The sequence below is a fragment of the Mustela erminea genome, chromosome 21 (genome assembly GCF_009829155.1).
Source record: "Mustela erminea isolate mMusErm1 chromosome 21, mMusErm1.Pri, whole genome shotgun sequence".
Lineage (NCBI taxonomy): Eukaryota > Metazoa > Chordata > Mammalia > Carnivora > Mustelidae > Mustela > Mustela erminea.
In genome coordinates, this window is record NC_045634.1 from 33495167 (window position 1) to 33513277 (window position 18111).

At 42.2% G+C, this 18111-nt stretch overlaps 1 protein-coding gene across 1 annotated transcript; it reads right to left on the reverse strand.

Annotated features, from left to right (window-relative positions):
- Nucleotides 1-12237: 12237 nt before the first annotated feature.
- Nucleotides 12238-17369, reverse strand: LOC116581703 (beta-defensin 130B-like). The gene is made up of 3 exons (XM_032328911.1): nt 17357-17369; nt 16402-16557; nt 12238-12419 (listed from the first exon to the last, which is right to left on the reverse strand). The coding sequence occupies exons 1-3, from the start codon at nt 17367-17369 to the stop codon at nt 12238-12240; spliced, it is 351 nt and encodes a 116-aa protein (XP_032184802.1).
- Between the last annotated feature and the right edge of the window lie 742 nt (nt 17370-18111).

An 18111-nucleotide genomic window follows, 5' to 3' on the forward strand; every position in this document is an offset into this window, starting at 1 on the left:
ACATTGAGGTCTTTCATCTACTTTGAGTTTATCTTTGTGTATGGTGTAAAAGAATGGTCAAGTTTCATTCTTCTGTATATTGCTGTCCAATTTTCCTAGTATCATTTATTGAAGAGACTCTTTTTTCCATTGGATATCTTTCCCAGATTTGCCGAAGATTATTTGACCAGAGAGTTGAGGGTCCACATCTAGGCTCTCTACTCTGTTCTACTGGTCTATGTGTCTGTTTTTGTGCCAGTACCATGCTGTCTTGGTGATCACAGCTTTGTGATATAGCTTGAAATCAGGCAATGAGATGCCCCTAGTTTTGTTTTTCTTTTTCAACATTTCCTTAGAAATCCAGGGTCTTTTCTGGTTCCATACAAATTTTAGGATTGTTTGATCCAGCACTCTGAAAAATGCCAATGGTATTTTGATTGGGATGGTGTTGAAAGCATAGGTTACTCTGGGCAGTACAGACATTTTTATTCTGTACAGACAAACATTGTCTACAGACAATGTTTATTCTTCCGATCCATGAGCATGGGATACTTCTCCATCTTTTTGTGTCTTCTTCCATTTCTTTCATAAGTGTTCTGTAGTTTCTAGTTATAGATCCTTTACCTCTTTGGTTAGGTTTATTCCAAGGTATCTTATGGTTTTGGTGCTATTGTAAATGGAATCAATTCCCTAATTTCTCTTTCTTCTGTCTCAATGTTAGTGTATAGGAAAGCAACTGATTTCTGTGCATTGATTTTGTATCCTTCCACATTACTGAATTGCTGTATGTCAAAGGAAGCCCTTTGAACACTGCCTTCCACTCAGTGGGTTTTCTATCATGGTTAGCTAGAATTAGTCATCTCATCCTTTGTTTATTATTTTTTTTTCTCCCTAATCTGTTTACTCCACCAATGACTATAGGTGATTTTCAGTAAAATCACAGATGTGATGGGCTGAGAGACAATTTAGGTAGAAATGGGGTGAGGGGTTTTTTCCAGTTGGGGCCTGGGAAGAGCTCATGTGATTTTAACTAGAAGCATTCTCAGGAGAATGAACCTGGATCCTGTAAGCATGGGAAGAGCAGCAAGATTCTCTTCGACCCCTCAAATCCATCTGTCTCCAAAATACAATAAGTATTTTTGAAACTTCCTATTTCTTTCAGTATTTGTTGTGGGAAAATGATGGCCTTGAATAGGCTCTAAATAATGTGTTGTGAGGTAAAATTACTTTCATCCAGGCTTCATGAGAAGCTCATGAGGTCGTGGGAGAAATCTTTTTTTTTTTTTTTTTAGAGATTTTATTTATTTGAGAGAGAGCGAGCAAGCATGTGCACAAGCAGGGGGAGGGACCGACAGAGAGGGAGAAGCAGGCTCCCCCCTGAGCAAAAGCCGCATGCAGGGCTTGTCCTAGGACCTGGGATCACGACCTGAGCCAAAGGCAGATGCTTAACCACACTGAGATACCCAGGTGCCCCCTTGTTTTTGAATCTGGACCAAAGAACTATGACTTAAAGATGATTCTTTGGGCTGCTTCGCATATAGGGACATTGTGCACGTGGCTTCCAGTAACAGAATCTTGAGGCTATAGGAAGTACTGGGGATGTCAGTTACCGTGTTTATTGATGTTAAATGATATACATGATTGGAATTTAAAATACCCATTCCTAATCTATTTTCATTATTTTACTTTGGATGGTCAGTTTGGAATCACCTTAAATGTTAGTTTTCTGGGAAAAGGAAACTGGAACTGTCTTCACCAGTCTTCTGCTTCACTTTCCCAGTTGCATTCGCATGCTGCCGGCTCCTGTATTTTCAATATTATGATAGATTTCTGATTCTTTTCTGTAATGCTGTGCCTCCTCTGAAAGCAGCCACAACTTTTAGCTGTCTTGGAAACTCAAAATTGTTGAGAGTGGGAAAAGTGTCATAGCCACACAATGTCTTTTTTCCTTCTCGAGTGCAGGTGCTGTGACCATCTTGAGTTCCACGGAGCCTGCAGGAATAAGAAGCGGTCCGCTTTGCTGAGCTCAGCTGCGCAATCGGGCTGCTTCAATCCCACAGTCTGATCTCCCCTGTTCTGCCTCTGATACAATTTCTCAGACTGTGTGTCAACTCTGAGTGTCATAAGCATAAGAATTTTAGCAAATACACTATCTTCTGTGGCAATGGTGTCATATTTACAAGGTTTTTTAAAATTTTAGATTTTTCTTGAAAAGTTAGTAAAATGACAGGGTTTTAATTAAATTCAAAAGAACAGATTGATTTGAATTATTCAAATCGAAGAGGGCCTACATTAGCCAGATTTGTTCTTTATTGAATCCTTATTTTGTTTTGAGTGCATTTGATTTGAAGGGAAAGAAAGGGATGATAAAAACTGGGTAGAACTGAAGTATTCATTTCAAAATGCCATTTCTAGAGATGGGTCTAAGAGCCAACTTGTCTTTTCAACCTTTGACATGTATCTCTAGTCACCCCAGCACAGAACTAGTACTCAGCATGATAGATGTGAAGTTCCTCAGGTATCAGGAGTATCTTCACAATTATGCATGGTCACGGTTTTGACAAAGCATTTACACTCATGAGAAAAACAATCCCAGAATGTTCTAGATCATTTATTATTGAAATGTTAGTATCTGATAGTTTGTTATGTCAGAAAATGTCAGTGTAACTGAATTCAATCAAACTTGACTTAAACGAAAAAAGATTGAGCATTCAGTCAAAATGCCAAAACTCAACTTATCAATATCCTCGATTAACAAAGAAAATAGGACATCAATATCTAGATATATTTTATGGTTATATATAAATTATAATACCATGGCGGACATTTTTAATCCTACATTTGCCATGCGTTGGCTTTATTAAATATATACAAACCAGCTGTTCCCAAAGCATATTACATGCAGAAGCGGTGTAACCGGTTGAATAGTATCTTTCCGAAATCCATATGTGCGGGTGCTTACCCCCAGTACTTCGGAACGTGATTTGATTTAGAAATAGGGTCTCTGCTGCTGGACTTAGCTAACAAGCAGTCACACTGGGGTAGGGTGGTACCCTCCTCCAGTGTGACTGGATAGAGAGAGGACGTTTGGACACACACACACACACACACACACACACACGCCCACCCCTGTAACAGGAAGGCAGAGATGGGCTAATGCTGCCACAAACAAGAACACCAGAGATGCTAGCAAATTCTAGGAGTACGTTCTCCCTCGTGGCCCCCTTCTTAGAACCCCTTCCCTGCGGGTTCTGTGAAGTCACACCGGTATGTACATGTGTATGTGTGTATATACACACACATATATACACATATACGTATACTTACATACAAATATGTAAACATTTGTACACATGCATAAAGTAGTAGTTATATTTATCTTAAAAGCTAAGTTGGTCATTAATCATCTTTCTCTCCCACAAGAATGTAAGAAAGTCCCATGTAAGTAGAAAATTGTTATTTTTTGCTGCTAGATTTTCTCAGGAAGAAAAAATCTATTTTAGGGGCCCCTGGGTGGCTCAGTGGGTTAAGCCTCTGCCTTCAGCCCAGGACATGATCTCAGGGTCTTGGGATCGAGCCCCGCGTCGGGCTCTCTGCTCAGCAGAGAACCTGCTTCTCTCTCTCTCTCTCTCTCTCTCTCTCTCTGCCTACTTGTGATCTCTCTGTCAAATAAATAAATAAAATCTTAAAAAAAATCTATTTTAAACCTGGGAGCTTTAAGAATTTTTTTTTTTACATTTTCAGGTGGCTATAAGTCAAACAAATGAGCAAACAAAAACCAAAGCTATACAAAGACTGTATGTGGCTGGCAAATCCTAAAATATTTACTGTTTGATCTTTAACAGAGACAATATTCCAAATGTGGCACCTATTAAGCATTCAATAATAATTATTATAATAATAACTGTATTATAAATACGACTGTATTATACATACAACTGTATTATAAATACAAAAATATATCGACAACTTTGAGAAATCCTGAACTTAATTCACTTTGAATCTTTTAATAGCCTGATTTTTTAAAACTTAAATTCAGTTAGCCAGCATATAATTAGTTTCAGATGTTGAGTTCAGTAATTCATCAGTTGCATTTCAGCACCCAGTATCACATCACGTGCCCTTTAATGCCCATCAACCGGTTACCACATCCCCTCACCTACCTCCCCTCCAGTAACCCTTAGTTTGTTTCCTAGAGTTAAAAGTCTCTCATGGTTTTCTCCCTCACTGATTACTTCCCATTCAGTTTCCCCTCCCTTCCTCCATGATCCCTGGGCTGTCTCTTCTTCTTCTTTTTTTTTTTTTAAAGATTTTATTTATTTATCAGAGAGAGAGAGGGGGAGAGAGCGAGCACAGGCAGACAGAATGGCAGGCAGAGGGAGAAGCAGGCTCCCTGCTGAGCAAGAAGCCCGATGTGGGACTCGATCCCAGGACACTGGGATCATGACCTGAGCCAAAGGCAGCTGCTTAACCAACTGAGCCACCCAGGCGTCCCCCCTGGGCTGTTTCTTATATCGTACATATGAGTGAAACCATATGATAATTGTCATTCTCTGATTGCTTTATTTCACTCAGCATAGTACCCTCCAGTTCCGTCCACATAAATGTAAATGGTAAGATTCCATCCTTTCTGATGACTGAGTAATATTCCGTTATGTGTGTGTGTGTGTTTGTATATATATATATATATATATATATATACGCATATACATATACTTACATACAAATATGTAATATATATGTATATATATATATATATATATATATGGCTGCACCAGCTTGCATTCCCACCAACAATGTAAGAGGGGTTCCCCTTTCTCTGCACCCTCACCAACATTTGTTGTTTCCTGACTTGTTAATTTTAGCCATTCTGACTGGTGTGAGTTGGTATCTCACTGTGGTTTTAATTTGTATTTCCTTGATGCCAAGTGATGTGGAGCTCTTCTTCATGTGTCTGTTGGCCATCTGGATGTCTTCTTTGGAGAAATGTCTGTTCCTGTCTTCTGCCCATTTCTTGACTGGATTCTTTGGTGGTTTTTTTTTTTTTTTTTTTTTTTTTGGTCGTTGGTTTTAGAAGTTCTTTATAGATCCTGGATACTAGCCCTTTATCTGATGTCATTTACAGCTATCTTCTCCCATGCCTTTTAGGAATGGGAGGTTGCCCTTTAGTTTTGCTGACTATTTCCTTTGTGTTGCAGAAGGTTTTTATCTTGATGAAGTCCCAGTAGTTTATTTTTGCTTTCGTTACCTTACCTTTAGAGACAGTCTTGGAAGAAGTTGCTGGGGCTGTGCTCTAAGAGGTTGCTGCCTATGTTCTCCTTTAGGATTTTGATGGATTCCTATCTCACCAGTAGGTCTTTCATCCATTTGGAGTCTGTTTTCATGTGTGGTGTAAGGAAATGGTCCAGTTTCATTCTTCTGCATGTGGCTGTCCAATTTCCCAGCACCATTTGTTGAAGAAACTGTCTTTGTTCCATTGGACATTCTTTCCTGCTTTGTAGACGATTAGTTGACCATATTGTTGAGGGTCCATATCTGGGCTCTCTATTCTGTTTCATTGGTCTATGTGTCTGTTTTTGTGCCAGTACCATGCTGTCTTGATGATTGCGGCTTTGAAATATAGCTTGAAGTCAGGCATTGTGATGCCACCAGCTTTGGTTTTCTTTTTCAACATTCTTTTGGCTATTTGGGGTCTTTTCTGGTTCCATGTAAACTTTAGAATTATTTGTTCCAGCTCTGTGAGAAATGTCAATGGTGTTTTGATAGGGATTATGTCTAAAGTGTAGATTGCTTTGGGTAACATAGACAATATTTCTTCTTCTCATCCATGAGCATGTAATGTTTTTCCATTTCTTTGTGTCTTCTTCAATTTCTTTTGTAAGTTTTCTGTAATTTTTAGAGTACAGATCCTTTACCTCTTCAGTTAGGTTTACTCCAAGGTGTCTTATGGTTTTTGGATCCCATTGTAAATGGGATCGATCCCTTAATTTCTCTTTCTTCTCATTGTTAGTGTACAGAAATGCAACTGATTCCTGTGCATTACAGCCTGCCAGAGGGCTGAATCCCTGTATGAGTTCTAGCATTTTGGAGGTGGAGTCTTTTGGGTTTTCCACATAAAGTATCATGTCATTTGTGAAGAGTGAGAGTTTGACCTTTTCTTTGTAATAGGCTGATTTTTACTGTGACTCTCCCAAGGGCAGCATTTTGGTGTCATGCGGCTCTCAGATGTGTAGAACCATAAGCTGTGTATCATGGCATGTTTATTAACATCTCCTACAACAGTAATGTTTCTCAGAAAACACCTTAGGAAATGGTGTTTAAAACATTAGTGTTGGGGCACCAGAGTGGCTCAGTTGGTTGAGCATAAGACTTTTGGTTTTGGCTCAGACTGGGATTTCGGGGTCCCAGGATCAAGCCCCTTGTTGGGTTCTACACTCAGTCGGGAGTCAGTGGAGATTCTCTCCTCCCTCTGCCCCTTCCCCCACGCAAACTCTCTTCCTCTAAAATAAATAATAATAAATGAATCTTTAAAAAATAATAAAACATTAACTAGTGTTGAGCAGTAGACTAAAAGTGATAAGCCATGAAGATAGTTCTCCAGAACTCTCCCAGCATCTAGCAAGAAACGAGTTGGTGGGGACCCCAGCCATGTCCCACTCAGCGCTCAGAGGAGAGGGCCACTCTGGACAGAACATTGGTGTTGCTGGTGAAATCTTTTCTGCCCCTGAGTGCACAGTACTTACAGGGTTGATGAAAGTACTCTTGTCATCCTGGCCAAACCCGGCAGGAAGTAACTGTAAGGTCCTGTCTCCAGAGCTTGTTGTCACCTCTCTGGCCAGAGAACTGGCACTGAGAACCTCCCTCCGCTGGCTTGAACCACTGACCTTACATGTCAGTTTTCAGGCTTCTTGTTCCGCACCCAGTCAGTGACAGCCTGCTCTGGGTCACTCGTGAGATGCAAGAGGTAAGTTCTCACGAGTCATCTGCTGTAGCAGTAAAACCTGAAAATTACGGCCAGTGTCCGCTCATCTCATATCAGCCATGGTTTCAGTAATACTTATTAACTCACCGTGTGGCAAGTTGCATGTCCAGGCTGTGGATAAGACACAGTCCCTGTCCTCAAGCTGCTCATCATCTGGAACAAAGGGTAGATGTTTAAAAAAAAACACCTGAAGTAGTAGTTCACAGACCCTGGGACGAGGTGTCCCTGCATTCCCCAGCCAGTTCCAAGGTTATCATGAAAATATTATAAATATTCAAGGGAAAGGCAGAAGCTGAGTATTCGTTAGACCCTGCAAGAAGCACTTCGCAGTGTGAGCATCAGACCCTCCGACAGTCGTGTCAGTGATGCGAGACTTTGTCCAAGTAGGTTTGTGCTGTGTGCCGTGGTGAAAAAGTAAGAGCCACACAGGAAACCGATGGGGAGCAGGAAGTGAGGACAGAGTCTCCTCTGTGTCCAAGACTTGAGGAGCTGCCCAGTGCCCCATGGGCACACACGTACATTTAGTCAGTAGGTTGCTTTTTTTTTTTTTTTAAGATTTATGTTTTTATTTGTAAGAGAGAACGAGTGTGCACAGGCATGCGGCAGGTGGTGGCGGAGGGAGAGAAAGAAACTCCAAGCAGACTGAGCGCAGAGTGCACAGCCTGACAGGCTTGACCTCAAGACCCTGGGACCAGGACCTGAGCTGAAACCACGAGTAGGTCACTTGACAGACTGAGCCACCCAAGTGCCCCAGTTAAAAGTTACATTTGAATATTACTTTTTCTTCCAGTTTGTGTGCATTGTTTTTTCAGATGATTACTATGTTGTCAGAACACAGATGTTTATTAAGTAACTTGGGGCTAGTTTCTTTTCTTTTTTTTTTTTTTTTAAAGATTTTATGTATTTATTTGACAGAGATCACAAGTAGGCAGAGAGGCAGGCAGAGAGAGAGAGAGGGAAGCAGGCTCCCTGCTGAGCAGAGAGCCCGATGCGGGGCTCCATCCCAGGACCCTGAGATCATGACCTGAGCTGAAGGCAGAGGCTTTAACCCACTGAGCCACCCAGTTGCCCCAGGGGCTAATTTCTTAATAGCAGAATGCTAGGTATTTCCTTCGGTCCAGGGTGCTGTGGAAATAATGAGACATTAACGACTCTGAAAGTTGAGAAACTTCTGAACCAAATTGAAGTTGGTGAATACCTCAGTGGAGCTGTGCAGTGTGTTTAGAAGCATAAGAAGAGAGAGTGACCGGGCTTTCAGGAAGTATTGAAGTACGCCCGGGGAAGGCTAAGCCATAGGCTGCCAGCTGAACTATCCCTGAAGGGATGTGTGGGATTTATCAGGTGAAAAATAAGGACTGGCAAGAAAAGGCAATGCATTGCATTGTTATTGCCAGTTATTCTAGTATTTCCCCAAAGTCATACTTCACTCTCAGCCTTGAGCATCCTTTCCTCATTGATTGCAAGTGACTAAGCCTTCCCGGACTCACCTTTCTCCCTCTATCTCAGATGCCCAAGCACCAGCACCGAGATACACAGGAGCCTTCACTCCCCTAAAAGACACCCCTCATCTGAAGTATTTCTGAGTCTTTTTTTTGGTCCCCCCCAAATCCCTATCTTCTGAGGGGCTCAGTCACAGGTAAGCTGGGACAAAAACAGTATCCTAAAACTGATTCATGGTGAAAGAAGGAAGATTTAAAGGCCCTTGTCTTCCCCAAGACTGCTCAGATTTTAGAACAGGAATCTGGTCAGCTCAACTATAGCATTTCATTCTCTGTGGAGAATGCCAGGCTGAGAAGAAGGGCTCATTTCAGCCGAGATTTTCTAGTTTGCTACCACATGGGATGGAGTCTGCCTTTGCGATTGTGTCCTTTCGGCCAACACAGGATCCTTTCTTTGGTCCATTCCCTTCTTGATTCAAGGAAGCTCCTGGAAGTCCCAACAGGTATGAGTCACACAGGCAGCTTAGGGATACATGTCTCCAGATGATTCACCAGGGAGCTGACAAATTTGGCTTGTGATTCTTTTAATTCTAAAATGTTTCCTCAGTGTATGGGAACAGATGTATCCAGTGTAACGTTAGTTGCAGAAAACCAGGTCCCAAGTTGTGAGTCCCAGTACCTTCCAGTAGAGCTCTTTGAACTCATAAGAAAACTAATGTAATGGTTTCAGGGACAGGAAGGTGACTTCTAGGATGAAACTAGGAAGGAACTAGAACTGCTTGCCCAGGGTCTCAAATGGCCTTTCCCTTCTCTTAGCTCACCACCCCCAGAGAACCCTGGATGAGAGAGCATTGCCCTCAGGAAAAATGCAAAAACTTGTCTCAGGGATTTTAATATGCAGATGCATGTGTTCCTCATGACAGTTAATGAAGAAAAAGCTATGGCTGTCCTCATGTTTCCAGAATTGGATACTGAGGAACAAAAGGGTCACCTACACCAGGTCACACAATTGGTGGGGCTGGAGTTGGGATTTAAGGGCCGGCAGACTTCCTCCTGCTCTAGAGCCCGGGTCCTTCATCACTGGGTCACCGCACCGGCTCAGGTCTCGAAAGCTCTGCTGTGTGACACGAGTCACTAGCCAAGTGTGGCTATTTACATTAATATTAATTAAAATAAAATAAAACAGAATAAAATAATAAGTCATTCTCTCAGTCACTGGCCACATTTCAAGTGCTCTGTAACTACATGTGGCCAGTGGACAAGGCAGAAACAGAGAGTTCCCATCATTGTCAAACAGACATTGTTGCCCTAAGGTCTAGAAGGCCTCCTGATTCCAATTCACTGATATTCTTGAATATTTTACTGATGGGTCTTCAATACTGTTTCCAGCACTTCTGAAATAGTGCAGTAGCTAACCGCTAGCTTAAACTATGTGAGCATGTTAGTGAAGGATGACTTCATTATTATCACCCACTCCCAGAAAACGCATTTGAATTATAATGAGATGTTTACTATCTCACCTCTGAAATAACTAGTGGAGGTTGCAGCCTACTCTGCCTGTGTAGGCCTGTAAGTGGGACCCAGCTGCGATGTTACAGGCCTGCTCACTCGGGCAATCGGACATTGCAACTGATGCCCCAGCTAGGTGTAACCTTGACAAAGGGCATAGGCTATTCATGTCAGTCCTTCTGAACTGAAAGAGAGGAGACACTCGGAAGTATCATTAATGTTCCAGTCAATGCATTGTTGACAACACACACTGGCTTCGATTGTGGCTTATTGCATTTTTCTACAGCTGAGACTTCCAGTTGCATTCTCTGTGTGTTTCCTATTTTAAACCAAGATTTGAAACCCCTTGCATCATTGAGTATGTGCCTAGCAGTATTCTAAGTAATGATACAAAGTTCAAAGGGAGGCTTTGATGTCTTTATGGGATCTCAAGGTCAGGAAGAACAGAGAAGAGCCAAGGCTCTGGGAGAAATGATTTCTCAGAGATGCTAACCGTCCACCACACCATTACTAAAATAAAATTCTAGCTTCCTTTGTCATGTCACTCCCTCCCCTTGATACTGTTACTTATTTTAATCTATTATGTCATGAGAAGCTCCCTGGTGGTCTAGTGGCTAGGATTAATCTATTATGTCATGAGAAAGGATTATCTAATGCTACTGAAATATCAACTTTATTATCAATAAAAACTTTCTTTTAGTTTCTTTTCTAACTTGCTTATTTAACATTGGTTTTCATAGGAGTAATTGGATGTATTTATTAAACAGATACAGTTTTGGATATCAGAAGGTAATGGTAATTATAATACAAACTATAGCTTTTCACAGTTACAACTTTTCACAGTGGTTTCTTCTGAAATATCAAAGAAATAGTTGTTTCCCATATAGTCTTTCAACCTTAAATATACTTTGGGGCATTGTTTTAAACTGGTAATCTATGCTTCATCTGATAATAAAATAACACGACTGTGAAGTACAATGATTTCTTTCCGCTCTAGGGTTTCAGTGACAAGAGAAAAGGGACACGGCCGTCAGCTGACTTCCCCCAGTCTCACCTTGCCCGCTCCAAGTGCTTTGTGTACTTGATCTCATTTAATCCTTACAACAAGCCCAGAGGTTAAATTGTTTATTTCACTCATTTATTGAAGAAGAATTTTAAGGCAAAGGAAGGTTAAAGGGTTCAGAGTCAAGTGACTGGTAAGCAAGGGAACTACAGTCTTAACTTAAATATGACTGATTCCAGACCCTGTCCTCATCAACACAGGGCATCAGAAGACTGTGGTGTGGTTCTGGGCCATGCAGATGGGCAGGAGGGCAGCTTTTGTGTGCAAGACATTTATCTGGTCAAGAAATGAACAGCCTTGGGTTGCCCGGGTGGCTCAGTCAGTTAAGCTTCCCGTCTCGGTTTGAGCTCAGGTCGTGCTCTCACGGTGGGATGGATTGGGCTCAGCACGGGTCAGCCTCAGAGTCTCTCTCCCTCTCCCTCCCGCTCTCTCTTCAAATAAACAAAACGGATAAAATCTTCACAAAGAAAAGAAAAGAAAAAAAAACAAAAGCCTTGAATTTTGTTTGTGGGATCATTGTTTCCATCTTTGTGGAACTCATGTTGTGTAACATTCCCGGCCTCTTGCCCTTGAATTTGCTTAGCCATAAAGTAGAAATGAATCCAGAATTGTAGTGATGACGGTGGGAATTGTTCCAGCCAGCAGGTGGATTATCTGATGGTGAATCCGGAAAGGACTTACTGGGCATGCTGGGTTCTCGGCTCCTCAGCCATGCAGCTCCCCTGCGCAGACAGCCTCCTTGCCGGGCACGGCTCTCCCATCCCCCTCCCGCGGGGCTGCCTGCCGAGGAGGGGTGGCCAGCCTCGGGCCTGCGTGGCTGAGACTGGTGTAGTATGCCTTGTCCCCGGGGACGGGGCCTGCAAGACCGCGTGGCTGGGAGACCTTCAACCCGGTCGCTGCGGGACGTCTCTCGTGTTTGTCCAGAGTCCGGTGGTGTGGGAGGTTGATGATCCACTTGAGGTGGTCAGACACAACTTACTGCTGGTCCACATCCTTCAGTTTTTACCCATTTAAAGTTTCTGTCTTTATCATTTTCCAGAAATGTTCTCTAAGTACCCTGACGGTCCGAGATTCCTCTGTCGTGTAGTTGTGTCTTGTAGCTCTTACGATGCTTGTTTGTGCATCAAGAAGAAACTCCCTGGGGACAAGTACGTGGGGATTTGGGACATTTATTTCGCAAGGGAGACACTCAAGGCGGGTTAAAAAGGGCTCTGCAAACTGTATCCAGGTGTTCTGGAGTTCAGAGGGCTTCCAGCTTGTTCCCACTAAGGATATTTTGCTCTGGGAGCCGTGGTTGGGTAGGGAAGGAGCACCCACCACTTCGTACAACACTTTTTCTCATCATTGCATTCAGCAGTGGTACTGTCTGTGGTGGCGCAGCCTCCGTCCTTGGACACCCCTTTCAAAAGGACACACTGTTTCTGCCCCGAAATAACACCAGGCCTTGCTGCACAGAAAGAGAGTTGACATCATTAAATCACCAGCAGTTTAAGTGACCGTCAGATTATCAGTCATGCACCCAGAGCAGTAAATGTATGGAAGGATGGCCTTGGGATAGAAGGGATGGTGTTTCCTATATGAAAAGATCAGGCGTTTCAGCAAAAGGGGCGCCTTTTGTGGGGAGGAGGGCTAAGAGTGCAGGACATCTTGGAGGGGGCAGGCTGATTTGGAGAAGCTTGGAGAGAGTTGTCCTCATCCGGGGCATTTGCATTTTGTGAAATGTTCGTTCGATTTCTTGTGGCCACCAGAACTGGGGAGGCATCCTTGGTATTTAGGGGGTAAAGCGCGAGGTTCCTGGATTTCCTACTTCGTGACCTGTCCTGCCCCAAATGCCGATACCTTCACTGAGAGGCACTATTTGGAAGGAAGGATCCGTACTTCCATAGCCTTGTCTGTGCTGATCGCCCATCCTTGCTGACGGCATCTCTGTCCCAGGGAACGTGTCTGGCACCTCTTACAGAGACTTTCCCGATCCTATAGCGTCCGCCTTAGCTAAGTCTCCATCACAGGACCAGGCAAACAACACACTTTCTGTGTTGTCCAATGCCACTTACCTGTCGATACAGGAAAGAATTTCTCTCAAAAGCTGAAAAACATTTTTCCTTAAATGTAGCTGTTTTCCTAATTGATTTGGCCACTGAGAAGCATGGAACTGAGTGCGCCCCGAGGGGGTAGCTCCCTTTAGTCTTGGGGTCCTGCCACTACGTTTCAGGCATAACAAGGCTTCCTCCTTTCCCCTGTGGATCCCGGCAGATGTCACATAAGAGACACGCTCTCTTTACGTCCGTTAATAGAGGTTAGTCCCCTAACCGTCCTGTTAGCCCTCCTGCGTCTCCTGGTGTTTTGCTTCCCGTAACATACCAGGCCTGGCTCCTTTGCTGCCTGACTTGTATGTCTTAACTCCTTGTTTGACCCCCTTTGTGCCTCTGAACATTTTATTTATTTATTTATTTATTTATTGGGTATATTAGATCACCAGAATTATAAGATGGAAAAGTTGGGAATTTTTAATTCCTAATTCTTAACATTTGTTCTTTATGCATTTTCTCTATTTTCACACAGTTACTAGTGGTTTCTCAGGCTTAATTCCATGTGTTTACCTCAAAAGATGATTCTCCCAAGGTTAGAAAAGAAGGAAGCTTCTGTAAATTTCAAACCCCTTCTGCAGTGGAACCAGGAAGAGAGACTCTGAGGACAGGACAGTTGAAATGATGAAACAGAAGCCAGATGTGTTAAGGGACGTGTCAAGTTTGCAGCCTGTCAGGAATCCATAGATAAGCCTAGTTTGTGTGCATAAATCAAGAGCCCCTGTGTGATTTAGGTACTAGTAATTTCTATTACTAGAAATTTATATATAGACTTTACATAGTCATATATAAAGTCTGAATGTCTTGCCCCCCTTGTTCTTAAAATGCCCACCCCGCCCCGCCCCCACAGACTTAGCTTTGGTTACAGCTTCTACCTTCGCATAATTCCATGAAGTCCCTGGCACATTTTCTAGTACGAACTAGTGCTAGTTTGTGCCCAGCTAGCATGGCGGCCTTCTTGCGGTTCCTGTGCTCTCTTCTCCAACAGCAACACTGGACCGGCATCTTCCTTTGCCAGCAGTGTTGACTGCTTCTCGAAAGGGATCCATCAACTAACGCTTATCTTTCTGTTTGGGTCTCAAAAGGCATGCCTCAAGAAAGTCTCTGACATTGCCAACAAGGCAATGACTACATGTTAGGGGCACTCATAGTACTCTGTTCCTGTCCATTGTGTTTATTAAACTTTATAATTATATACTAATTTGCGTAATCATTTGACCAGTGTCTGTCTTTCCTTTGTTTCCCACCGTATTCCAGGTGTTTGTGAAAGACCCAGTGTGAGAACAACAGGAGAGCTCAGTCAGTCTTTGTTGCCATTGAACGCAGTAAGGTACTCTGACCCCACACACATTCTCTCTCCTGTCTCTTCGGAAACCTCTTGGCTTCAGTCTGTTTTAGACTGTCTAGTATCCCCCACTATATTACTTTGGATGCACTATTATATTTGTTAGTATCAAGTCTTGTCATTATTGTATTAACTTCTCTAAATGTCAGGCCCAGGTTTCCTAGGTTCCTAGGTTTCCTATTTTTACCGGAAATCGTTTCTGGCCTTTGCTTTAGGACAGCCTTTTTCTCAATGTTCTTCTCTTACTACGACAACCATTGCTGTGTCCATTTTCCCACTAGATCAGTGGGTTTGGCTAAAATCTACTTCAAGGAGATCTATTCCTTGTTAACTTTTAAAAAAAAAGACCCAGCTGGTAACATGGGCTGTGACTTGGGGGAGCAGACAGTGATTTATGTCGGGCTGACTTTAGCTCAGACGGTGGAGGGCTAGCATGAGCAAAACCTATTCTCTCATCAACTCTGCAGCCATAATTCTCTTGTGGCAAATGCTTTCAGAATGGATAGCAGTTTATCTGATTTTAAGGAACACAGATCAGAAGAATCTAAAGATTGGATTAATAGTCCAAAAATAATGGCAGAACATTTAGCCCATTTGATATGGTTGCCTCAAACAGTGAAGGAAAGAATTTGAAGGTTAGTGAAATAAGATGTTTCATAGACATTGTATCTTCCAAAAGAGGAAACATAGGAATCTGCTTAGATTCCTCAGTATTTAGTTAGGAGATTTTGAGGTTAAAAACTCTGAGAGAAATCAGGATTACCATTTTATGGGCATATCTACACCCGTACATTGATGGAACCAAAACTGACCCAGATTAAAGATGGTTCTAGCTGCCTTGTTGCCACACCTGTGTGACCTCAGCAAAATCATATTCTTTATGTAGACCTGGATTCTCTTATCTGTAAAATTAAAGATTTAGCCGTTAAATCACCTTCCAGTTTTAAGGCATGATGATTGTATGATTTTACATTAGATGTCACTACAAGTGTGTCTCCCTGCAACTGTGTCTTCTTGTGACAGAACTGAGAATCAAATGAGAATTATGTAAACTCCTTCAGTTGGAGACAACTATATGTCAGGTAGATCCCAAGATATCCACAGATTTGGCAAAGATCAAACAAGTGAGTATCATTGATTATATTTAAAAGAATCTTTGAGATGAACCAACAAAGCAAGAGAGTTATCCAGACCTCATCTGTGTTCAGTGACCACAGACATTATTTCGAGAGATGTGAACATCCCGTCATTAACAGTGGGGAGAGGAATTATCAGTTCTCATGAGGATCTGGTTGAAGCAGCCTGAAGATGACCACATTCCCCTTTTCCTTTGAGTCTACATTGTCATATTCAAAGTTCTGAATCATGGGTCCTAAAAATATATATAATTCATATTCTTACAATGCTTTCTTCATATTTTTTCCTATGCTTAAACTTTTGCCACTGATGCTTTATCCCACTGTTTATGCTTTTTCCAAATTCCCCTGCTCCCTGTTGCTTAAGGGAGCAGTCCTCTCTTGTGGACTTAATGCAGTCCTTTCTTGTGGAGCTCTGTCTTAAGGACCTAACTTCTGCCCTTCACAAATACTCCTCACCAACAGAGTCTACATCACTTCTGTTCACTAGCCAAGCTTGAACCAAGAGCTGCCATTTGCATGTTCCTTTTTGGAGATTGGGATCTGGTAAAGGCTACTTGATTTGTTTGCTAAGCCTTAAGTCATATGTCACAGCTTCTCTACCTCACTTTATTTGAGCCTCACTTTCTAAGCATTGAGCTCTTGGATCTCATTTTCTGTTGATGGAAATCTTTGGTTTTGCAGTTTTGGCCTCATCAGTTCTAAGGGAGAGGATCACGATGGACTTCTGATTCCCTAAGGCTGAGCATTAGGGTCTGAGTTAAAATGGGCACAGTATCATTGAGCATCCCAGTAGACCTCCTAAGAAACCCACAGTTGTTCACTCTCTCCTAAGAAACCTACAGTTATCCACCATCTTACCTTTCGGGATTATAGTCATAAAGAGGAAGAGCACAGAAAGAAGGGAATGGAGTCCCAGGGTGGAATGCCCAGTACAAAGGCGAGTGATTGGGGATAGTGGAACACAGGCCCTTTTGTTTACTTCTGGGGAACTGAGGTTCCTTTTGGTCAGTGAAGCTTAACAAGTAAGAAAATAAAACAACCTTCATTGGAATTTTCCAAACCCTGGAGTCTCTAAATTTGGTGACAAATTAACCTAATTACAGGAAACTAGATGGTTAATCCTTTACTTTTCCTATGGGATCTCAAATTCCCCAGAAGCCAGTGCCCTTGGCCAGTCATCTTTTGAAGGAGGCCAAGAAGTACGGTCAGGTGAGGTAAAGTCTTTATTACCCAACGTACTCTCGCTTGCAAGGGAACTCTTCCATAATATACTCTTTTCCACAATAAGGTTAAGACAATTGCCTAAGGATTATTTTAAAAATAGAAGAAGAAGTTGCATTTTCAAGTTATTTCTGAAAAAAGAGACTAGTGTCATATGTGTACGACATATGACATTTTTTTTTCATTTTTTTTAAGACTTTATGTACTTATTTGACAGAGAGATCACATGTAGGCAGAGAGGCAGGCAGAGAGAGAAGGCTTCCTGCTGAGCAGAGAGCCCAATACGGGGCTCGATCCCAGGACCTTGAGATCATGACCGGAGCCGAAGGCAGAGGCTTAACCCACTGAGCCACCCAGATGACCCACAGGTATGATGTTCTTAATAGTACCTGGAAGGTAAATAGGCTTAGGTCACATTGAAAAGTAGCATTTTCTCATCTATTACTAATCCTTTCTTTAACTGTCCCACATGACAAGGATGGTGAGATCAGGAGAGTTAAAAGATCAAAGATCAAGAGCACACTGTTTCTTCAGTACTTTATTGTCCAAAGATCGTATGCACACAGCCTCAGGACACTTCCCAACCTCTCACCTTGCCCCTCCATGTAGAATCAGTGTATTGAAAAGTTAAGAACATGCCTTTGGCCAAGAATCAGTTCACCTAAAACCAGATCTTTTTTTTTTTTTTTTTTTTTTTTCCAGCATAACAGTATTCATTATTTTTGCACCACACCCCGTGCTCCATGCAATCCGTGCCCTCTATAATACCCACCACCTGGTACCCCAACCTCCCACCCCCCCGTCCCTTCAAAACCCTCAGATTGTTTTTCAGAGTCCATAGTCTCTCATGGTTCACCTCCGCTTCCAATTTCCCCCAACTCCCTTCTCCACTCTAAGTCCCCATGTCCTCCATGCTATTTGTTATGCTCCACAAATAAGTGAAACCATATGATAATTGACTCTCTCTGCTTGACTTATTTCACTCAGCATAATCTCTTCCAGTCCCGTCCATGTTGCTACAAAAGTTGGGTATTCATCCTTTCTGATGGAGGCATAATACTCTATCCCCAGGGGTACAGGTCTGTGAATCACCAGATCTTCTAAAGCTAATTTACCTACTGATCAATGGCTTAATGATACATTTGTCTAAATTATTTTTTCATTTATAAACTTTCATATGTGATACCAGCTTTTGGGGGGATATTTTATATACTTTTATGTCTTCTATTTTGGCTACTTTTGATCATTTTCATGTTTGTTGTTAATATGTAATTATTTAATTTCTTTTTAATAACTGACCTATAACATGCCGAGGTTGAAGATGTACAGTGAGTGATTTGATGCTGT